We start from the raw sequence: 24865 nt of genomic DNA, 5'->3' as shown, positions 1-24865 counted from the left end.
TTGCGTCCCATCCCACGCGTATTTTTGATTTTATATGCGAGAAAGCCATTGCGCGAGGGTGGTCGATCTAAAAATAGGTGGTCGATGAATAGTAGACTTACTATACTATCAGGGCAGGGTCTAGTAGAACCTCTATGAGTCGCAGAAACAAATATCGGTACTAGAGATAGAGAAACTTTCTCTGTTCAAGGGTGCCTATTTGTGAAAGCAGGCAGTTTTATTCATCGATGAAGCAGCCACATGATTTGTAAAGTGCATCGCGTGTGCTTTGTCCCAGTAATGTGGTTAAAGAACAAAAGTGGGAGTTACTCGCATCTGTTATGGGAAGGGGTACTCTCACATCTGATTGAGCATTTTCATCAATGAATGAGACTGCCTCTGCTGCCAATAGGCACCCTATGGCAAACAGGGATAATCACTTGTATGATAGTATTGTCTTGTACAGTGTACATGGCAGGGATGACTTGAGGGGAAATCTTCTTGATGCTCTGAAAATATGTCAGAATTGCAACTGATTGACAAATTGGGATTGACAAATTGCTGTACATCAATGTAAATAATTAAAAGAAAAATTTAAGAAGTTTACATGTAGCAATTTGAGAAAGCAGCCTATTGTAATTACAACAGACTTCTACCACCACTGGTAAGTACTTGCCAGGCAGCTGTCCTTCTTTTGTGTGGTCATGCAAGTTTAAAGGAAGAAAAGTAAGGGGAAAAAAGGAAAGAGAGACCGAAATGTATGAAATGCTCAGTGTTTGGCAGATTCACATACATGTGTTTTTGTGATATGATAGAATTCATGGGCACTATTCAATTCACTACATGAAAAGTTCTACCACACACTTTTTGAGTTAATTGTGGGGGAGGGTATATTTCCCAAATTCCTTATCAAAGAGAGCACATTTTGAACGTTAAAAATGAAAAGAGAGAAGTGTATCAAATATTTGACCTTTAGCAATCAGTCAACGAGATGAGATTGATATTCAAACTGATAACATGCTTTCTTTGTTCATGTGCAGAAAGAAACCAAATAACACACAGAGCTGACCAATCCATGGATAACTAAAGTGATACAGCTGTGAACTCGAGCAAAAATATTTGCTGATTTTCTGCCTGTGCAAGCACCATGTTGGATCCTAGTTTACCATGGCTTGCTTCCGGATACCGCAATCTCAAGCGGGAGGATTTCTTCCGGCCACACTCGGCCATGGATTCCGCCCAGCACAGGTACGTGGAGACAGGTAGCCGTGACCTCGAGCTGCGCCCCTCCACGCCAGCAAGCCGACAGGGACGTAGAGTGAAGAGTGCTACCCACTTGCGAGTGCACAGCAGTGCGGTCAAGCATAGGTTCTCCAGGCCGCGCAGCGCTCGTGCCACGAGCAGTCATCGCAATGAGAGAGTCGGGTGCTACAACTACTCCCCGGAGGACACTGCGCGCCTCTCGGCCTTAATGAACCGACGCCCCAAGAGTGCCACGGCGGTGCTGCTGAAACACCGGCCATCGTCGGCCCAGAACAAGAGCGTGACGCAGGTGGAGAGGCTGCACCATCAGGAGCAGGTCATCAGACGTTACACGGAAGATACTGGAGAGGAGGTCCAGCACTCCTGCCCCTTCTGTCCAGTGGAATGTCGACCAGCATCCAGCAGCTCACACCGACCAACATCCTCAACGGGGCTGCTGGCGGCTCATCTCCCATCGCACCACGATCGCAAGAGCAACTGGACTAGACCCAAGACGGCCCCAACCACGGTATGGCACATTCAGTTCTTATGCAAACATCAGGTCCCATTTCACAGAGACATTGCAGTCATTTCAATGTCCAATGAAAGAGTCATGATAGTTTTAGCAGATCAGTTGTGCCCAGCTGCTGCCATTTAATTGATTACAATCAGAGTTTGTAGTGCTTATACATTGCAGCAGTTGATGCATGCACTGAATGGGGCCCAGATAGTTTGCATTGTCACCATTTCATTTACAGTGTATAATTTCACCCGTCAACTTTCCTAAGTATGTATGCCAAGTAGCGGGACATTCCTTGTACATTGCAACTCATTATTTGTTTCTGTCGGTTTTAATGAAGATAACATGATAAATGCTATTTCTGCGTGTCAGAATATAATGCAGAGCTTCATAATTTTATATTTTCTCAAAGACAGGAGTAGTCGACATTTACAATATAAAAGAACAGGAAGTTTACACACTCATTTTTATAGTGCTATTGGAACAGCATACATTACCATCATATAGAGGAATAACCTTTACCACATAACTATTGTCACACACCTTAAAGTTTTATGCAGTGATGTCATGATCACATTACCCTGTTACATCCATCTGGCTACATGTTTATGCCATTAGGAAATTAGATGATTGCATGATATTAGAATGATGCATGTCCTGGCATTCTTTTCCTCATTTCACTCTTATCGTGGCTGCTCCTTTGCCCCCATCCCCCCATTTTCCCTGCTTTTTTGCTCAAAAACAAGTTTTTCAAAATACGAAAATTGTTCAAATGAAGGCACAAGATGAAAAGAACTGATATTTTTTTTTTTCTTTTTAGAGAGATTCAATGTTACAAATGCTTCACCTGAAAGAAACACTACCTATAGTGTGTACTCATTCAATTCCTTCTCTCTTTTGTTTTCGTTTTTTAATCTGTCTAATGAGCATGAGCATATAAGGAGAAGAAGGAAAGGAAAAAGAGAATACTTGTCTTTTGTGTCAATTCAACTAGCTCTCTTTGTTCAGTGCCAAGGACGTACAAAGCATACATTGTGCTCTGTCGTTGCTACCAATCCACACAGGTGTGACAAGAACTAAGGTCTTAATTTCCCAAACAGTGCCAGCTCACAATTTCCCACATACCTGTATCTGAGAGTATTTGGCGATTAGACAAAAACAGGCACATCACACATAAAGGGCGTGTTCACTTGTGGCTCCATTAACCACCTGTCATTTTGTGTTTCATTTAATAGTGAATCTACACTGTAGACGCTGCACCCAATAGTGGCTAAGAAAAAAAAAAAAAAGGTTGTTTAACCTGTGGTAGTTAAGATGTCATGGGAAACAAAAGAGTGGTAGTGGTTTCCCACACTTGATATGCACCAGGCATGAATTACAATGCAGTCTTCATGCCCATATGCTTCAGTTGATGTCAAAACCTTCTGTACACATGTATCAAGTTGCAAGGAAGAGATTTTGTGTTTGATCTTGTGAATGATGCGAAGGGAGTGCCCTAACTTTAATGGATCACCAGGCATAGCAGAAAAGAGGACTAGACCTAGGTGGTCAGTTACTCGATAGAAGCTTGCGTTATCGGACAGGTGAAAGAAGGCCTAGTAGGATATGTAATTCAGAAAGCGTATGGAGTGCACAGTGTTGGACCTTGAAGACATTTTGGAAGTCCACATTGTTAGTGATTGATTTGCCATAAAGCATCTCGCTATTTGACCTTTATTTTCAACACATTTGGAAGATGTTTCGAAAGGGTCTCAAAGTAAGTGCTCAATCATTGTGTGTGTGTTTTTTTTTTCTCCGCGTGTGTGTGTGTGTGTTTAGGGGGGGGGGGGGGCTGGAATTCCTTTTTAAGCAATTTGCAACTGTTTGTAATCAGCTTCATCTTTACTGTCACATTGTAAAAGTTTTCAGTGCTGCTTTGAATTGTGATTGTTAGAGGACTAATGAAGGTTTTTAAAATCCAGGCTCTGTGGACTCCAAATGTGTGGAATGACACAAGTAAAGGATGAAATGTTTAGCTGATGTATTGTGAGTGTGATAGATTATTCCCCTATTGAGACTTCTTTATTGGTGTAACAATGATGAGCAAGTCTTATATTGCGGTCTAATTCATCTAATTATTGTTTCCTACCCAAACTCAACCTGTGTTGAGTGTAATAATCTGCTTCATCTGCTTTCCCTTGTGTATAACCATAATTCATATGGGATGCATTGAGTTTTTGATGATGGTGATGATGATGAAACAAAACTCTGCATAACTGTTGACAAACTTTCAGTTAATCAGAGTAACCAGCTTAATCAACTTTTAGACTAATTTTCAAGATGAAATTGATCTATCAACATTTGTTAATGCAAAAGTAATCAACAGTGGTTTTTTGAACATCAGAGTGTACCTGATATTTTACTGTATGTCAGGAAGTGCATGAATCTATCATTTGTGCTAACTTGATTTACTCCCTTCTTGCTCCGTTTCAGAGACGAGAATTGTCCCAACTGCCAAGGCACAGCAATGTAAGTTTTGTGTATTGTTTAACAGACATTGAATACATGAAAGAAGTTATTTCTTTTATAGAGAAAGAGTCAGCCAGTCTTCATATGACATATGAATGCAATGTATGTACATTATGTATTTAACTCTTGACTACTCATCTGACACGTTCATGCACTATGCAGAGTACTGCTTCTGATCAAAATTTTAGGAACCTGACAAGCCTTGAAATCTCTTGTATCGCTTCATATGGAATACTACAGTATGACAACACTCTATACTGTATATCTTGAGCTCAAATTAACACTTTTTATGCTGCAGATGTCTACATGTAGGTCATATCAAGGTAGATTGAGAAATACTGAATATCTGCAATGGCATATTTTGAGAATGTACGCCACTGAATCCACTTCTTGTGCCAATATCTACTGCAGATACGGAGAGGCCACATCGCCTACTACACCAACTTTGTGTCCCAGCTGCCGCTTCATGCCAGAGAGTGCACCTCATCTCCGCCCATCCCCCGCCGGAGACGGGCCTTTCAGGAGGACCCCGCCCCTCCCCCTGTGGTCAAGTTTGAAGATGCTGGTGCAGGGGAAGAGGAGGAGGAGGAGGAAGTGGAGGTGGATGACAACCCAGTGGAGGATGAACTGGACTTTGGTGAAGATGGTAAGATACGCTAGCTTTCCAGAGGTCCAGCATGGATCACCAACATCCTGCTGCCTGTCTATGACGCTACAATCACAACAGAAATCAAGAGCCTTTATGAAATCATGTCACACTCTATTTTATATTTTTCTTCATAGTAATGATTGCTTTTTGCAACCTATGAATTTTCATAAATTTTCTTGTACCTTGTCAAAGATATAGCTTCATGATTTTTAGTGTTTTGATCTTTTACATTGAGAATGGGCCATGCTGTAACCATTGGTTAGAATTGTATTTCTTGCGCAACGAGTCATGTTTATCAACTCTGAGTGCATTCCAAGCAAACAGATAGTGGTTGGGGAGATGTTGATCTTTGCCCTGTCAAATATTGATTTCCATGTCATCATGACTTGTCAAGCATTATATTTGATTAGGAGAAATTTGAAGATATAGCACGCCAATCTTTGTGAGAGGGAAAAAGAATAAAGCTTAAACGTTACATGTGTTCTCACAATGGATTTGTTTGCATTGTTCCCAGAGGGATAGTGTATCTCAAGCATCGTATTTGGATAGTATTTGAGGTAATTGTCGTTGTGATCTTGAGCACTTCAAAAGACCTGAGCCACTTTTATCCAGCCTCTGTCATTGCATTTACTATGGCAACCATTAACGAACCGTTGTGCAGTGGGTTTCATTCATTAAAAAAAGCTCAAAACAGAACAAAAAAACCCAATTGATGGAAAGATGCATCTTCTGGTATTTGCACTTTATTCAAGGATCCTTCACAATGGTTTTTCTTAGTAACCACAAGACTTGTCTGACACAGCAACAAGTGATAAAGACAAAATGAATTCCAGCAGTAGAAATAAAGCCAAAGGTAGCAGGCATATTTACAAACTCTTTACTAATGCCCATAGATTTAAAAATGTCAGTAGATTAAGGCTTTGCTTTCTAATGCACACACAGACATATTTCAAATAAAACATTGAGCTACATGTACAATGCGATTGAAATGTGAACCGATTGGAAACTGGCATTTAGAACTTCTTTTACTAAAACAAATTGTCAGGGCAGAAGAATTCAGATTGGGACCTTTTAACTGAACTTAAAATTTCATGCTCAGTGATATTCCAATAGCCGCATTTACAATGCATGCTAGTTTATGACTGATTTGAAGCAGATTGATGTAGTGTACACATTGTATTTGAAGACAGATCATGATTCTAAAAATCTTCTGAAAAACGGTGGATATTCAAGTGATGGTAAACTGTTTTTGCTATTGACGTTGAATGAAAATGTGTGTGATTTTTCATTGTGATACTGAGATTGATATTTTTTTTTATAATGAGCAAATCCTCTCACGGGTGGTAAAGTTATATTTGACTGATAGTGCCCAAGCACTTGAGCATATGTTATTTTCTGGGTGTTAGATCCCTTTAGAGACAATTAGTTTTGTGTTGCCTCCATATACATACTACATGTATACAATGTAAGCACAGAGTTTCTGTTATTCCCTCCTTGTCCCCATCTCAGATGAAGCTGAGCCTGTGGAGCCAACACCGATCCCCACCCCGTCTCCAGTGGTGAAGATGACACCCACCCCGGAGCCACCGGCAGAAACGAGAGAGGCCTGGAGTCCGACATCAATCGCTCCTGTGAGTCTCAAAAAAAGTGGTTTTGGTAGAGGATGATGACAGAATCATACATACGTTACAGGTTGAAATTTATTTTTTAAGTGAACTTATCAAATTTAAACTTGGCTTTTCTACAGAATGACTCGACATTTGTGTTTAATTTTCTGAACTAGTGCTCAATTTCAATTTCATGTCAAGGAGAGAGAGTTATCATTGTCATGGTTATCATTAACCCTAGCATTTGTGGCACCACTTTAAAGTGCACGAGCTATCTGATGTAGCTCTTATTTAGGAAGTTTCAAAGGAATTAAGTCATCAGAATGTGCAAATATGTCAAAACTGATTTACCGACTTTTAATATCTGACAGACTTCTTGCTTACTGTATAATTTACATCACAAGCACTATGCAAACTTATACCTGACCTTATGAATGAAAGACTCTTTTTGAAGCCTCCATAGAGTTGCAAATAAGCATTGATGGATATGTAACCAAATATATTGAATGTTTTCCTTCCACTTGCACAACCAGGATACATTTTTAGTTAGGAATCAACACGCATTATGATGCCAGTTACTGTCCTCGGATGAAACTTGGATTGAAAGGCTTGCAATAAAAGATGACTTTCCTAAATGTAGAAATGATATAATTTTCCCATTTAATTGCATTTCTTTTTCTGGCCAATTAGCTCAGCAATGATATGTTTTGTGTGCTTTTGCAGACCCCAACTCCCATAGAATCCAGACGCAACTCTGTAGAAGAGCCAGTTCCACCAGTGATTCCACAGAAACCACCATCTCCCCTCCCACCAAAGTCCCCTGTCCCTCCCAAGTCCCCCAGCCCCCGTCCCAGCCCGCCCGCATCCCCGCCTCCCCGGAAGTCCCCCTTACCACCACCCAAGCCCGAGACCCCTCCCCCTCCCCAGCCTCCCAGCCATCCAAAGGAGTGTGCACACAAACCCAAAGTACCCATCCCACCCCTGCCGAAGGTCAAGAAGGAGGTCCGGATCCAGGAACCGCCGAAGGAGGAACCAAAGGTTCCAGAAAAGAAGGAGAAGAAACCAATTGAAACTGAGAAAAAGGTGAGTGCTGGAAGTTCCCTTACTGACAACCAGAAGACCTTTACTTCATATGTGACATTTATGTCATGTATTACTTGAGATTGCACAAACCAGGAATAACAATTGTTTAGACCCTGAAATTCATCATTTTCAGTCATTGAGGAGTGATTTATAATATGTGAACGATGACCATTCATCACAAAGATTCAGATATGTTTGTTATTGTAAAGTTCTTTTTAATGAAATGTTGTACAATGAGCACAGTGCCTTTTCCATTGGAAAGTGTAGATGCATTTTTTTTTTATTTTATTTATTTATTTTTTTTTTACAAATATACTGTATATGGAGGTGATTCAATGATGAATAAATGCTCTTTGGTGATATAGCATGGATTTTCATGATATGACATTTCAAGCAGACTTTGTTGCAAATGTGTTACTTTTAGTATGCCATTTTATTAGCAGCATGTAATCCCATATGTTTTTCCTTGAAGTTAATGGAAGTTCTCTAATTGATTTCATTGATTTTTCTCTCTTCTTGAGCCTCTCCTGCCTAAAGCAGACTTGTTTGCCATATTCCTACTTAATTGTATTGATTGAATTGACCTTGCTGAAGGGTAATGTCTCTTACGTCACTGTGCCCCATTGGGGGCAGAGAACTTATTGGTCCATGTAGCCCTTTAGATAGACATATGTCCACTCTTGTATGTCACTGCGAAACATATGTGTGTTCCGTGAAACATGGGAGATGTTGACCCCCCCTGATTGATCGTCTTGGATGAAGGGTGATTATTATGAGGAGGTATTTAACCAGGGACATTTCACCTTGAGAAAGTCATTGTATGAATTTACTATTGTGCAGTGGTGTACACCTCTGAAATGTTCTCACGACTTGCTGAGGTGCTCTTTTTATTTGCAGATTTTCTGCTGCTTTGATATGGCAGCACCAATTTGTACAAAGTTACATTTTAGGTCTTAATTGTATGTGTCAGTGGTGAAATTTCATGTCCATTGTTTGAATATAAGATGTAGCCTGTGAGTGGCATTTAATGAAATCCACAACTTAGGTAATGTGTTTGTCAAGATCCATGTAATCTCAATATTTAGATTAGACAAGATTATCAAACACACTCTCCACCACACTCTCCAATAAATCAATCACAAGTGAATTAAAGCCTAGAAGTATCAAATCTCATTAGATTTACAAATGGTACATTGATGATGATTAAAATTCTGATTCAGATTTAGATGCATGCCATGCTCTGCATTTAAGAATAAAACAAAACAAAAACATAACAGTAAGAAGTACTGGGGTAGTAATGAGTGATAAGTGATTGTACTGAGTTTCTGAACTAACATGTTATTTTGTTCTTTCCCTTCTAACAATGTCGCTCAAAAGCCCCCAGAGGAACCACTGAAACCAACCCCACCAAAGCCTGCTTTAAAGAAGACGCCCTCTCAGCCAGAGGTAGTGGTAGCCCCACCCCTAAAGCCAGAACCTGTCCCAGAACCAGAACCTCAGCCACAAGAAGAGCCAAAGGATGAACCTGAACCACAGTAAGAGAGCAAACCAAAAAACAAAACAAAGCTAAGCAAAGCAAAGCAAAGCAAAAAAAAGAAGAATAAATAAAACAAAACAAAACAAAACAAAACAAAACCAGCAAAACAGGCAAAAAGAATAAACCAACAATGAGTTGTTTTTGTAAGTATTGCAAATGTTTTGGTTGTGTTTTGTTTAGTTTTGTAGATTGCATCCCAAATTTTGCTGATGTGTGTAAGTGTTACATGTTAACCCGTTGAGGACGAGTCCCAAGTATACTCGGGCAAGTGTCTATGGGAAATGCATGTTGTAGCAAAATCAGCCCATCGTCAGTGGGTTAAGCAAGTGATCCATGACAAACACATGTCAGAGATGTAGATGTATCAGTTGAATCATAGGGTTCTTGTAGTCTTTTCTCTGACACATTTATTGTGATAGTAGCTTTGGAATTAAAAATGTGTGACTACCTCTTAAGCCGCCTTCTCTGTAGCATCGTCTCCTATGACGCTTTCTGATGCTTATATTTAATAATTGCTTCAATCTGCTCATAATAGATCATGGTATTACTCAGTGACGTGATAACTTTGTAACAAATTACACTCTTTTTAGAGTTGTCTGTACAGCCATTAACTGTCTTTGACTCATCCATCTTGTTTTGACACCATCTGCTACAGCCATCATTGGAGAAACTAACCATCACTTTTAATTTTGTTCTTCTGATACAGGGACAGTTACTAGTTGACAGTTACAAAGACAAATTGTCATTATCCATGTCAGCCTGATAAAGGGCCATGCATGCATTTCTTGTATATTTAAAAAAAAAAAAAAAAACACGCACCAAATTTCCATGAAGTGGCATGATGCGCATGTCCATACAGTGCATGTGGGAACAATATAGTGAACTCTGATTTCTAATATGATTGATAATATATTGCTTTTTACCCCTCACTTTAATAGACCTCCAAAGGAAGAGGAGAAGGAGGAGCCCCCAGTGGAGGAGAAGAAAAAACTTGGCCCCCCGCCGAAGGTCAAAGTTGACGTCTTTAGCATGGATCCACAGGTAGGGGAAATTTCTTTTTCTCTGCGATGTTTCGCTTTTAGTATCCTAATTCCTCAGCAAGATAAAAAGTTTAGTCTTCAGAGAAAGATTTCAGTTCTTTTGATGTTTCAACCAATTATGTGCATCACATATATGCAGACATGCATGCAGGCAAAAGTCTAGTAGCGTTGTTTCAAACTCTTGACATGTAAGTATTCAGAAAGTGACTAGTGCTCTATGCTGCTTCTGAGTTTAGTATTAGAAATAGTTTTACTACAGTTTTCAAAATGTTTGATTTGAAAGGCATTTAACTTTACATTTTGTTGCGCATCACAGCCCACCAAGAGTCCACATTGTGTTTTCTTGAAATCTTTTGAACTAGTCACTGCATCACGACACAAATTGTTCTTTGCTAGTGTGATCATATGCACATTTACTGCAAACAGCACTGCTTGTTTGGCTGCTGATTACTGCGGCATGGAGCAACCCTTACTTCTGCATCTGCTTACCTTTTGTGCTCAGCTACTATATGGTTGCTACAAATGTGACTCTCACTCCCTGTATGTATTGAAGACTTTGATGCTGTCTGAAATTGTCAAAATCCTTGCATTACCTGCATGAAACTATAGAAGCAAATATCTTTCAGTCTATTTGAAATGATGTAGGAAACAGTAAAAACAACCCCTCAAAATGACGGGAATCTGCATTTTATAGCACATATTAAAACATTTTGTCAAGAAAATCTATTGGCTGTCTCAGAAATGTTGCATAAAATGCAGGGCTGTTCTCTGACATATCTTTTTCCTCAATTTATAGGATGAAAACGAAGAGGTATGATTTTTTTTGGGTGCATATTGTTGGTTGGATTTTTAGTGCAAAATGTGACTTCTTTCTCTTCTCAACACGAAGTTTTGCAATGCATGATACAGGATACAGCATGATATCAGGAATCTGGTATACCTTTGAGCTTTTGCTTGGCATGAATGATATATTTCACTTTTATCACTCTGATTTTTGTTTTGTATTGTGTGTATGCATGTGTATGTGTGGGTATTATGATATGTAAATGAATCACAAGTTTTTTGAATATGTAAATGTTGATTCATGCATCCTACATGATGATGTTGTTTCTTTACTCTGCAATTCGATGTCAACTTTGATTCTTTCTATGAAGAAATTTCCCTCTGCAAGTGATATTAGATCTGCAAGAATTTGCCATTCTCAAGTAGTGTCTATAGTGCCTTTCTGTTGACAAGTTGCCTTCCAATAACATGCATGCCTAATGCAAAACTTTGATTTGTTACATGATTTTATACGTATTGAAGCACTGTTCTGCCAGTGCGTGACACCGTATGCATTGTCATGTAGCATCCTAAACTGGTTTTAGTCTTTGAGGTGTGAAAAGTCTCTTTCCTTGTTCAAAATAGCGACACTGCCGTATATACAGTATGCATGTACAAAGTTTCAGTTCAAAGCTATATTCCCAGCATTCAAGTTATTTTGCTCAACAACATTGAAATATAGTTTAGAGATGAATTGTTTAATTCACAATTTTCAAAGAAAATTATGAAATGCTTCTTTTTGTGCGTCATTTTTGTGACTTTGCGACATTTTATTATGTAACCAATGTCACAATCATACAGATTGTAGATGTGGATGTGGATATCAATGCTATGAATGACAAGATTTATTTGACACAGATATCTTATTTTGTGTTAAAAACATGTCGGCGAAATGATTAAACTATTGATACTTGATCTTTATTTGAAAAGAAAAAATTACAATTTATTGTACTTTCATGAAAGATTTAAACATATATCAACCAACTGCCACATGTGAAAAGATAGCATGCATGCTCCTGATCATGATAACCTGATTTTAGTTCAGTTCCTCTTTATAACCATCTGTAGCGAGAGTCTCAGTTTTATAGTTAACTGCATGAACTGCATGATTAACTGCATGAATACTTTTTCCTAGATGCTAATGTTTGTCTTTTGCTTCATATCTTCTCTACCTACTGCCTTACTCTGCTCTTTGGATGTGCATATCTTATTTTTGTTCCTTACCCTGATGACTACGCAGACTATGAGAGTACGTATTCTGTTCCCTTCTCTCTTCACATTGACACGATATTAACATCATCCATCTGTTATTAACAAGATCACTCTCCATCTTTGTGTAACATTCAAAGCATAAACATTGAGTTTGATTGTGATATGCTACTAGGAATGCACATTACTGGTCCTATAAATGGAGTTTTGAAGACTTTCCATATGGTCGCTGGGTATATTTTGCGTGGGACGTAAAGTTAAAAAGTGTGACCTGTTGTGTCTGCAAATGTACGATGTTGGTGTTTGCGAAACCCGACCCTGTTTGTATTGAGCTTCTTCCGGGAATCTTCACTAAAATTTTTAGAATTACCACCCCAACCCATCATCAATTGTCATTTTCCACGGTCATTGATTGTATTAACAGTTTGTTCAACACCAGCAGTCCCCTCCCCTTTTGATTATTGTGGATAATACTGTGTACATGAAGCAAATACTGAATCCAGTCACCAATGTTTCATCTGTCATGTAGTGCACTGGCATTGTGGAGCACTGTGGTTGTGAATATCTCATTCATATGCTTATATGTTTCTCAAGTGTTTGTAATATTATGCATTTCTCATCAATGGTGGAGGATAACTCTGACACTATTAAAATAGTGTTCATTTTATAGATGATGATAAACTATGTTTAATGGCACATAATGCAATATTACAAAGAAAAAGGAGAGATGATCAGAGAATAAAATTACTTATACATTGCACCAACTTCACTGTTAGAATAATTGAATGCACAGGACTCTGAGAACCCTGTGTGTTAGGAGGGTCTCCTGCAGATAGATTGCATATTTCACTTACTGTTGTTAGAATACTCACACAGGGAAAGAGGCATCAAATTAAAGATTAGTGAAACCTTTTACTGATACACTTGTACTTGTATTACAGTGTGTGAGATAATTATCGAGATATGGGGGGGGGGGGGTGATTCAATTGTAGTAAATGATCCATCACCAAAGATCAAGTAAGACATGTCCACATATTTCCTACTAATACATATCAGGGATTCAGCTTTTTGATTTTAGCCTATGGGGGCGTACTTCCAGAAGGTGAAGATAGAATTCCCTCTATTTGTCAAGTATTTCATCTGTATATCAAATCACAAAATACTACTCATGGTGCTTGAAAAGATACTGAGAAGATTGTGCTGGTCACAAACTTACTCGGTTTGTTGTAAAGGTACACTGTACATGTAAGCTATTGAATGAGATCGATTTACCTGGAAGTCAGTATACCCTTACTTCACTTTATTGTATTTCACAGCTTTTGTACATCTGTCCAATGAAAGTCATTTTTAATCATAAAGATGATGGGAATATGGTATGTGCGTGATGAAAAGTAACTAGAGATGTCTCTGGGTTTCCATTTCTGTCTGTAGTTCTGAATCTTCACCTTCAATGCCATTTTCATTTGCATACACCCTGTAGGTGATATTGCACTCTTATCACACGGCTCAACTCATTTATAGCTTTCTTCTTTTGACCTTTGACACGCCAGGAACTGCTTGACATCCAGATGAAGCTAAAGAGGCGTGGCCGTGGCAGCCTGTCGGACGATGAAGATGACGAACCTCCGCCCGCATCCCTCGCCAGTTTGGTGGAACCAACAAATCGAGTAAGTCATCCAAATCCGTCCTTAGCTGCCTTCCAGAGGAATGAGAATACAGTGTCCAAGGCCTATCTTTGTCTGGAATTGCTTGCAATGTGAAGTCATTTAATCATTCTCATTGCACTTGCAGCAATGTCATGTTGGGCACCCCATTCACAGGTTGCGAGATGCACTGTTTAATTGAGAGGATAATGATAAGAATCAAGTTATTAGAAATAAGGTAAAAATCAATACTAGATGACCAACACATTTCACACACAAAGGGACATGTGAATCTCTGTTTATAGTGACACACTTTTGATTAAGGGTACATGTACATGTATATTGTATAGATAAAAGACTAATGATTAATTACTGAAGTCATGTGGTGTTATCCTCTGGTTAACTGGAGCAGAGTATTAACCAGTATTAGCCAATATTAACTATTATTTACCAGTATTAACTTGTTTTATAAGTTAGATTGTTTATATGTAACCAACTATACAACCTAAAGACAATAAGTATTATCCTGGATGGGTCTTAACTTTTCTGTGCCAGGGACTTTAGACCATGTGTACAGTGCTACTGGGTTTTCTGTGCAAATTGCCACTTTAGAGCAGATAAAGGGTTAAGCAAGATGTTTTCCCCGTGTCATTTCCACCACAGATGCTGAAGCAGAGTGAGTGGCTACGTGGGCGCATCGCCCTCTCGAGGCGAGCCGCCCGCTTCGAGCTCCCCATGGATGTAGGGGAGCTGGCGGAGATGACTCCCGTAGAGTACCTCTCTAAGTACTGTATCATCAGCCATCGCAGGAGGGCGCTCTACAAGAAGGCCTTCAGCAGAGCCGACAAGGACAATGACGGGAAGATTAACCGAAAGGTTAGCAGAAGGAATGAATTCCTGTGTAGAGACATGTCTCATAGAATCTGTATGATTCTCCTACTGTTTGTTTTCAAGAGTGTCTTTTTGTTTTGTTTTGTTGCAATCATGTTTCTATTGGAAAGTATCACAGACTGCAGCTGCAGCTTGGAAGTGAAATGCTGACGCTGAATCAGACAAATTTGTTCAAACAGAGACTTTTGGACATGTAGACAATGTGATAATACAAGGGCCATCAGGATTTAGAGTTCAAGAAATTCTGTAGATAATACTCATGAAATATTTAAGTTGATGCCCCTCTGTCTTTGAGCTATACTAGGTATTCCAACATTATATCTTCATTTTCTTTGAGCTTAAGATTTGTCGGGTTTCTCCAGTAGCAGTTCATGTAAGATGGTGACCTTCATCTTCTTCTTTTTTTCTTTTCTTTTTTTTTTTTGTTCTTAATAGATTCTACTTTCTGAGTTATAGGGCATGTGTTCTACAATGTATGTGAAATCTTCTTGAATGGTTGTGCTATGTGTTAAATAAAGAGAAAAAAAGTGATGGAAAAGATGAAACTCACTTGCTGGACCAAAGACCATGAGTTGCCAGAAATGTGAAAAACTTTTCTGGGAATTTAAGGGCTTTGGTCCTCTTATTATAGTGAGTGCCATATCAGTCATTATCAACATGAACACACACCGTTGCCATTGGTACTTTGCAGGAGTTGGAGACAGCTGTACTTGATGCCCTAGTGGACACCATCCAGGCAGACAAGGTGAACCTGGTCCTGAAGTTCCTTGGGGCGGAGCAACACTCCGTCTACACCTCCCGCTTCTTTGCCGCATTCTGTGCTCTGCTGGAGAGGCTGTACTACAAGGAGTTTGCGTAAGACTCTCATTATATTCCAAGCTTCTTTAACGATAATAATGATAATGATTGACAGTGCTTATATAGTGCATAACACAAAGTGATAATGTCCCTATACACTCAAAAAATAACAAGATTTACAAAAACATACAATTCCAATTACAGTGATGGTACCGATTTTCATGTTTAATACTCTCCCAAATTGCCTTCATATCTTTTCCGAAAGGTGCCACGTCATGTCTCTGCTGCCATGACATACAGTGTATCCCTGACAAGATGCAACTTGTTTTCTCAATTTTTGTATACGCCAAATATTTAGCGAGTCTAAATTTTCACGAATCGACACTTTGCGAGTGGATAAATTTGCGATCGTGAAGTGTAGTACTGAATAGAGAAATGTATGTGCACATCACATTCATATAGGGATCAGGGTTAATATTATCACGCATCTGCAAATTTGCGAATAGCACCTGATTTGCTAACTTTGCGAAAATAAAAACCTAGCAGAATATTTGGCATTTATATTCAGTAATTGTGTATTGATGGAGATGGAATTGCAGAGTATGGTGGAGCGCCAACCAGTTAAATGAACTTGCATTTTTACACACACCACATCCTATACACATGTGCACACATGCACACACAAATACACCAGCATACACAAACACATATAATCATAATGGAGTGTTTATACACTTTTAAAGGGAATCACCTGATATAAAGGTTAAAGGGCAAAGTATATACTGGTTCTTCTGATACCAGAGCAACTTGCTGCAACGTGACTTTGATCCCACTGATCATATCAAGAGGAAAAAAACCTTGGATGGTGACTTGTATCTTCTCTTTGAGGTGTTTTCAGATTGCTGTGTCTTGGAATCAGTCAATCATTTCTTCTTCACTGTTTCTAGTATTTGTGTTTGCTTAATCTTAACCGTAAGAGCCGTCAGTATACGCTTTGTTATGTCCATCTTTACCAGAAACTCTGGTATATTTTGAATGAGTGTGATTACTCTGCAATTTCTATCAATGTCCATGTTGATTCATCAGGTGCATATATCAATACATGTATCAAAATATATTAACGTATCAATTAAAAGGGTAGCTCAAAACAATTAGAAAGTAGCATGGATTGTCTTTTTTTTTTTTTTTTTTTGTCTGCCCTTTTTTTTGTAGAGTGGAATTGAACCTTGTTTTCATAGGTTCTCCTTGTTATCTCTTCTTTCTCTAGCAAGGAAGATTCCAGTGAGAGGAAGGAGGAGAAGGAGAAGGAGATCCTTGAGGAAGCTGACTTCACCGGACTCGACTGGAAGCTCCAAGGCCAGTACGTCAACCCCGACCTCAAGGAACTCCTCTACAAACTATGAGCACAGTGCCAAACTCTTGCCTCCTTGGTCTGCATGTGTGTGTGTGTGTGTCTGTCTATGTGTATGCGTTTACGTACATGTGTGTGTCTCTGAGCATGTGTGTGTCTGTCTGTCTGTATGTATGCATGTATGCATGTATGCATGTATGCATGTATGCTTGTATGTGCATGAGTATATCTGTTTGCGTGTGTATGCTTGTGTGCTATGTACTAGTACTTTGTGCTGGTGATGATTGTAGTTTGTCAGCTTAGAGCTAGTATAGAGTTGTGCTCTGCAAACTTTGGACAGTGGTGTCATCCTTTAAACTGTTTTTCAAACAATTACAACCTCAAAATGAAAACTAGTAAAGTTATAGCTAAAGACTCACATTCAAAGTCTTAACTTTTTTGCATGCCATGGTGTAAACCCCCTGTGGACCATATTATTCTGAGACTGCAACACATGAGCACTTTGGGGAAAGCATTCTGTTTTTCAAAGCCATATGAACCTTTATAGAAGTGAATATGCTAGAAGTGCAACAGAGCAAAATTGGAGACAAAATTGCAAGCTTTGCCGTAATGTAAATCTTTTGATGACAAAGCTATGACTATTTTACTTGCAAATAGGGAGTCTACGGCCATTGCATTTTATACAAAAAACAAAAACATGAAGTTTTTGATGCAATTCCATATGATACAAGACAATACTAGAGATAGGCTGTTCAGAATCACTTCATCTAGGTTGACTGTAATGGAAGATCTCTATGTGCAAGTGAAGAGAAAGTCAATGGCTTCGTGTGCTTACTGATACAATGTATTCAGATAGAAATACGCGTTTCATGAAATGGAGAAGAACATTTACAGTGCTTGTTGCACTGGGATCTCTGACTGCTATGTATTCTTCAGGGATATTTATTATTTTTGTAACGAACAAAATCATCATGTAACCAAGTACATATCGAAGCATTCTAAAGAGAGTTAGCAGGCATGAGTGCAGGAATAGGGAATGAATGATAATAGTATTTGCAAAAAGAGCTGTATGTCCCTGTACTTCATCCAATATGCATATATTCCTTCTTGATTACTCTAAATGAAGTGATGATTAGAGAACTTGATACTGGAGTATAGTTCAAGTATAGGGTAGGGCATGTCACTCACATGGACGTAAGGTCAACTATCTTGTTGCTGATTTCTAAATCTGTTTGGACTTTGTTGGCTTTGTTTCAGAATATTTATGTTCAGGTCTGACCCCTACCTTTAATACGTCATCATCATCTTTAGTCTTATCTTGTGGGAGATATAGTCCCTGACAGTGATATCACTTGTTCTAGTGTTAAATCTTGAAGTTCCACTTTTCATCAATACAGTAGAATCGCCTGCTGGCAAGAATGAAATAAGAAACTTGTTAATATGAATACTAAAATGATTACAAATATTGAGTGTAGTGGACTACCAGCCCTTTCATGTTTCACAAAAATCTGTTTCAGCAAGCATAATAGGAACTCACTATCAATTCTTGAGTGCTATTTCAGATTGTAGACTTCATTGCATTTGATTACCGGTACGTTGAAAATTAAATCCATGCTAGCTGCATATCCTCATACATATTCTCTGATAGTGCTAAAAATTGAAAATTCCATTTGGCCAAGTGTTATTTAAGAAAGAAAACTATGTGATGTACGACTCCTAAGTAATATTGGAAATTTGTTTCCTTTGTACTGCTGTTGCATTTCGCACACTAGTAAATCTTGTCAGAAAGTTGTGTATCGCTGATGTAAAGATGCCTTGTGCTTTTCTCTCATTCCTGAGAGCTGGTTTTCTGTGTGATGAAAATGATGTTTTGTGTACACAAGGAAGTGAATAAAAGCAATCTGTAGACAATTGTGAAAGGGGACAAGAGTCACAATGGTGCACCAGATACCAATAAGGGCAGCTGTGTGTGGCTGAAGGAAGTAATTTGAGTATTAGAACCCTGTAGGTGCTGGTGCCCAGACATATGGAATTTCAGTGTTTAATCCCTTGCCCCGATTCTGGTCAGTGATACAGACTCAAAGATGACCATTGCTGCTATGTAATGTAACTGATTGTAAGATGATTATCATTTTTTTTTTTCCAGGGGTGTTATAGGGTATGAAGGATATTCATTTGAAGTGTCGTAGCTGCTGGCCAGCTCAGTGTGTGTATGTAAATATTTGAGAGTTTATTGCCTGGGAAATCAATGCTAGAGCACAAAGACAAAAACAGAGATATGATATACACTTGTGATAGCATCTGACACTTTTGTACATTCAGAGGGTAAGTTGATTATCATGTCAAACAAGGGTTTTATATTTTACAAAATGTTGCAGTCGACAGTTTTGGTTTGTTGAGTGCACAGTGTGCTACTGAATTGCAGTTGATCTATGTCTTTCAGTTGTTTGCAACTCTCCGTGCTATGGATCAGGGTCATGAGTTGTGCTGTGGGACCCATCAGTTGTTGTGCTAAAGGCGCTTATGCCCTTTTATCACTACCACAATTTCTGTAGCCTGTCTTCACTTGTTGAACTCATCTCTTTGCGTGCAGTAAGACTTGAATGAGCAATAGCTTGCTTTAAACTCTTCTTTTTATTTTTTTGATAGACAATCTCTTTGAATAATCTTGTCTTACACTTGAAATGCCTCTTGTCATTAGAACAATGTACAGACCATGAAGACAAGATTATATGTGAAAAAAGTGAACACATTGAGCTATGTTGTTGTTAAGTGTTTTTTCCCTTTTGTCTGAAGATTATATCCACATATAAAATTGTACCTGTATTTTCATATGTAATGAACAGATGGTTGTTCCAAATTGATGCATTTTACTTTGTTTCTTTGCTTTTAAACTTTGTTCATTGGAAATTATGAGTTGTGATTTCATTTTTTATGCCTCCGCCACGAAGTGGTGCCGGAGGCATTATGTTTTCGGGTTGTCCGTCCGTCCGTCCTTCCGTCCGTCCGTCCGTCCGTCCGTCCTTCCGTCCGTCCGTCCGTCCGTCTGTCCGTCCGTCCTTCCGTCCGTCCGTAATGAATTTTGTGGACAAGGTAACTATCGAAACCTGTTGAGGTATCCTAATGAAACTTGGCATGTATGTGTATTAGGGGGTGAAGTTGTGCCTATCAACTTTTGGGTGCACATGCTCAAGGTCAAAGGTCAAAAGGTCAAGGTCAAATACATAAAATTTCACTATTTCCACCATATCTATTGAATGCCTGAAGATATTTTCTTGAAACTTAGTGTATACATGTATTACCCAATTAAGATTCTCTGGTGAAAGTTTGGGTCATGAGGTCAAAGGTCAAAGGTCAAAAGGTCAGGGTAAAATACATAAAATTTCACTATTTCCACCATATCTATTGAATGCCTGAAGAGATTTTCTTGAAACTTAGTGTATACATGTATTATCCAATTAAGATTCTCTGGTGAAAGTTTGGGTCATGAGGTCAAAGGTCAAAGGTCAAAAGGTCAAGTAAAAATATTAAAACTTCTTTTTTTTCTCCGTACCTTGGAAAATTGTTCAAGGTATCTTCATGGAACATAGTATATACATTTACTGACTGGAAGTGATTATCTAGAGAATGTAGGGTTCATGGGGTCAAAGGTCAGGGGGTCAAAGGTCAAGTGCAAGACTTCAAAATTTTACTATTACCCTCATATCTATGCAATGCCAGCAGGGTTATTTTTTTACACTTGGTGTATGCGTGTGTAACCTAATAGAAATTCTTTGGAAAGTTTTTTTTTTCTCTTTTTGCCTCAAAGGTCAAAAGGTCAAAGATCAAGTGAAAGTGCTGAACTAACTTTTTCCTCCATATCTCGGAAGTGGCTCAAGTTACCTTGAAACTTAGTACATATTATGCATGTTCTACCTGAAAGTAATTATCTTATGAATTTTAGGGTCAAGGGCCAGATGAAAATGGTAACAATTTACTATTCAATTCAGAAATTGCACTTTTTCTCCACACCTGTACCTTGAAAATTACTCAATGCCTAAATGTATGAATGGGTCAAAGTCAATTTAAAGTCCTTAAATCCCTAGATACATGCTCTCCTATTCATCCAATTAAACCTACGTCAAGGAAGGTGAACATTCAACACATTTGTGACAAACTTGTCATTCCAATATTTTGCCAATTTTGTGAAAATGTAATCACACAGTGTCCACATGTACTATCTAGACCTATTGGGAAAATCATGCATTATGGCGGAGGCATACCAGTCGCCATAGCGACATTTCTAGTTTTTTTTATTTCTACACTCTAATATTGAAGTCTTGAGAGCAATATCGTTTGTTGGATGAACAACTCTATCTCAGTTTCCATTCTTTTTTTTAAATCATTCATGCAAGTGCCTCTTTAGCAACAGATTAGTTGATTAGTAAGAGTGTTGTCAGGCAACCTCTGACGATAACCATCACTACTTCACCACGAAGAGAGGACCATGTGTGGTGTGAACAGTGCCTTAATGAAATAATCGTTGAATTTGCAATGTGTAAAATTCCAGCTTTTTATTTTTCATGCATATGCCATGGCGGTTTCTCAGTCATTGGGCTTGTGGCATTTTGTTTTTGTATGTGTGCTCTATGATAACAATGTCTTAGTTGATAATATATCTCAGAATTAAGGGAAAGACAGATGAAAATAACAGTTGCATTATTGTCACATCCAGTTCTTCTCTGCTGTCAGTCACATTATTCTTGCTTTTGAGGAAAGATATATGGAAGAAGTAACTTTTTTTTGGGGGGGGGGGGATGGAATTAGATATGAACTTTGGAATGATGAATTATTCATTGTTTTTTAGTTGCTGGTTCATGCATTCGGCAGGAAGATCTTAAATACTACAACAACAAATGCTGCCAGCATGAGTAAGATTACTATCCGTCCACTGCATGTTGATCTATTTCAGGTATTTATTGTGAGCAGCTGGTGCCAGCACATTTCTAAGATTTTAATAAAGTATGAGCACACCAATAAAGTACGAGTGTCACAGTTGATTTTTTTCTTTTAATATTTCTATGTGCTTTTATTTAATTATGCCATGTGTTACTATGAGAATATCCTTTTTGTTTGTTGGGTTGTTGCTGTTGTTGCTTTCTATTCTTTTTGTTTGGTCATGTATCATTGTAACAACATTAAAAGATCAATAAGCTGTGCAAGAGAAGATTTGACAGAAAGACAGAAAGACACACCAAGAGACATCACACTCCTTGTTGGGAGACATGTGCCACTATTGCAGATTATGCAATTGAAGAGTTTGTTCGCAAAAACCGATAAGTCCATATTTGCCAAATGGAGATATTTGCGATTAAAGGTCAAGAAAAATAAAGAGAATGATAAGAAAATTTTTTGCTTCTTTTGACCATAACTTCAAAAATGTACCTTTATATGTAGTGACCAATAAATCATTTAAAAGGTATTATTTTGTACTTTATGACAGTGACCGTACTTCAAAATCATCAAAAATGGCATTATCGTTTTTTGCGAACAAACTCTTCAATTGTACCATCAATAATTCATGTCAATTCAACAATATCCTACTGTAACTCATATAGTATGTTTTTTTTTCCACTTTTCTGTCAATTAATGAGAAAGATAAATGAGTTTCAGTGATCAACAATCAGTAATAATTCCACTGTATGCTGTATGTTATTATGAAGTAGAGTGAAATGTATTTGCGATATGAAGTATACATCTCATCTTTAAAGGCATAATTTACCATTTGCACATGAAACAAAAACTCAGCATCGATGCTTTAAAATAGTCCTAAAATGCGAGTAAGGGATAGAAACAACCACTGTAAAAATTTGAATCCGTATAATCAATGTTAAGTGTTGTTAAATACACAAAAGGTAAACAATAGTTATAATAAGAATGTTTCCCGACTGAACCGTATACAGTTACGGTTTATTGAGAAAAACACTAATATCTCCTTATAGTTTAGGCTTTATTGCAAAAATGTTATATGGTAGGATGTTTTGTGATACAACAGACCTACACATATGCATCAGATGTGATATCTTGAACATTTTTGAAATCACTGCTCCCAAAGGTAAATGGGACCTTTAAGGTGACACAATATTTCATAAGTAGGTCATTAAATTGTTCGCATTATATAACCTGGAGATGTTGATAACCATTAAAAAAGGATGCTTGTGTCAAATTTTTCTTATTTCCACTGATCGTTGAAACTACTTATTGTATGTATCTTTCTTTCTAGCTTCAATGCTTTGCACGTTTCCTCAATTCTGTTTCGCTACAAAATTTTCCTGAAATCCTCCGTATACTTAATTTATGTAAACTGTATTCCACGGGTACCATGACAATGTACATGATGGTTCATTGGATGGAACTGAGAAAACACTCGAGTTTGTGGGTACGGAATATTACTTTTCTTGCATGCAAAATACAATAAGTATAACATGATGCGGACAATCATATGCTCACACATCAAAATAACATGAATAGCCTTTATAGTATCTTACGACTACATTATGTGACGAAATCTTAATTGTATGAGGCAACATTTCATTTCACGACTTTAATCAAATCATCAAACTTTGACTGATGTCAAGTATTACCGGAGTGAAACACAAAGTGTTTATCACTCAGACAACGGATGTGACAGTGAAACTGAGCTAACATCACCCCGATATAAAAATGTTCTGTGTCTGACATGAAATTCAATCACAACGTTAAACTGAGAACCTTCTTTCCAAATGTGATTTCACTCTACGTGACTTTGATTATGTGATGTAATATAACAATACTCCTAATATTTCTTGAAAATTTAAATTCTTTATTGTTGTCATGATAAAATGAGATAACTATTCAATTTAATTCAATAGTGTATTTATTTCCATCATCAAAAAGAAAAGAAAAAGTTGACATAATCCGAAGTGATACATTTTTTTCATTTTTCTTCTACTCGTCTGATAAAAGATTTTTTTTTTCAAATACGGTATAAAGTATATGTACGAATGATGTCATAAAAAAGAAACAATGCACTTTGCCATAGCAACAAAAATAGTAAATAATCACAATGATGGAAAACAGTGTTCCACTAAGAAAGCCAAGCTTGTAAGACGTGGAACACTGGAACAAAACAATTAACAACAACAGCACCAATTTGTTATACCAATAAAACATATTCATTTTCAATTCTTCTATATACTATTGTACATTTACTCATTGATATATGATTCAATTCAATTCAATCATAGTTTATTTCCAATCAACGAAAATCCAAAAAAAAAAAAAAAACATAGTACAAAGTATACATGTGATGAAATATTGTTCAAAAGTTTGCAAAAGATTCATGTAATATATATACGAGACAAGTTATAGAACAACATATAACATGTACAATATTTAGGAAAACACTGTATAAATACTTCGTGGGAGAGCGGAAAATGAATTCGATTATGGAAAATAGTGATCCACTAAAAAGCATAGCTTGTCGGACGTGGATCGCTAGACAACTACACAAAATATACTGCAACAAACACAGACACACATGCACAAAGTAAAAAACAAATGCATTCTTCACATTCTTCAATTTCATTAATCTAAAGAAGAAAATAATATACACATTTGTATTAAGGAAAGTATCAGGCATATACCTATTTACGAAATGTAAAATGTATCTCGAACATGGCATCCCATTAACTCAAGAAAATTCACAAGCACTGGAGTTTCCTATCTCTTGTAAGAAAAATCAGATTTCCCACAATCTGTGAAAAAGTAAGCTGTCATTAAAATTTCTGTGCCGCACATAATGCAGGTACTGCTAGAAATTTCTCATTGAAATTTCAGTCACCTATGTCCAGCTTCTGAAAGTTAGTAGCCCCAGAGTTAGATGACATTGTGTCTGGAATTTAACAGACTTGCTCATCCAGTAATGTCTTCTGTTTGGATAGAATCATTCTGTTATAAAGGAATACC

General features: G+C 37.8%; 1 protein-coding gene across 1 annotated transcript; it reads left to right on the top strand.

The window, feature by feature from the left end:
* Nucleotides 1–1059: 1059 nt before the first annotated feature.
* Nucleotides 1060–16988, top strand: LOC140227269 (uncharacterized). Its single transcript, XM_072307693.1, has 12 exons — nucleotides 1060–1750; nucleotides 4214–4249; nucleotides 4661–4895; nucleotides 6408–6529; nucleotides 7229–7588; nucleotides 8966–9123; nucleotides 10064–10322; nucleotides 12123–12236; nucleotides 13747–13863; nucleotides 14503–14715; nucleotides 15422–15585; nucleotides 16796–16988. The coding sequence occupies exons 1-12, from the start codon at nucleotides 1127–1129 to the stop codon at nucleotides 16929–16931; spliced, it is 2538 nt and encodes an 845-aa protein (XP_072163794.1). The 5' UTR covers nucleotides 1060–1126; the 3' UTR covers nucleotides 16932–16988.
* Nucleotides 16989–24865: the final 7877 nt, after the last annotated feature.

The sequence above is a fragment of the Diadema setosum genome, chromosome 4, assembly GCF_964275005.1.
Source record: "Diadema setosum chromosome 4, eeDiaSeto1, whole genome shotgun sequence".
NCBI lineage: Eukaryota > Metazoa > Echinodermata > Echinoidea > Diadematoida > Diadematidae > Diadema > Diadema setosum.
The sequence above is the reverse complement of the archived record's forward strand: the minus strand, read 5'-3'. Positions and strand labels throughout refer to the sequence as shown.

Coding starts and splice junctions, on each gene's coding strand:
- LOC140227269 (XM_072307693.1), top strand. CDS start 1,127: ATGTTGGATCCTAGTTTACCATGGCTTGCTTCCGGATACCGCAATCTC. Junction 7,589..8,965: donor CAATTGAAACTGAGAAAAAG/GTGAGTGCTGGA, acceptor GTCGCTCAAAAG/CCCCCAGAGGAACCACTGAA. Junction 13,864..14,502: donor TGGTGGAACCAACAAATCGA/GTAAGTCATCCA, acceptor TTTCCACCACAG/ATGCTGAAGCAGAGTGAGTG.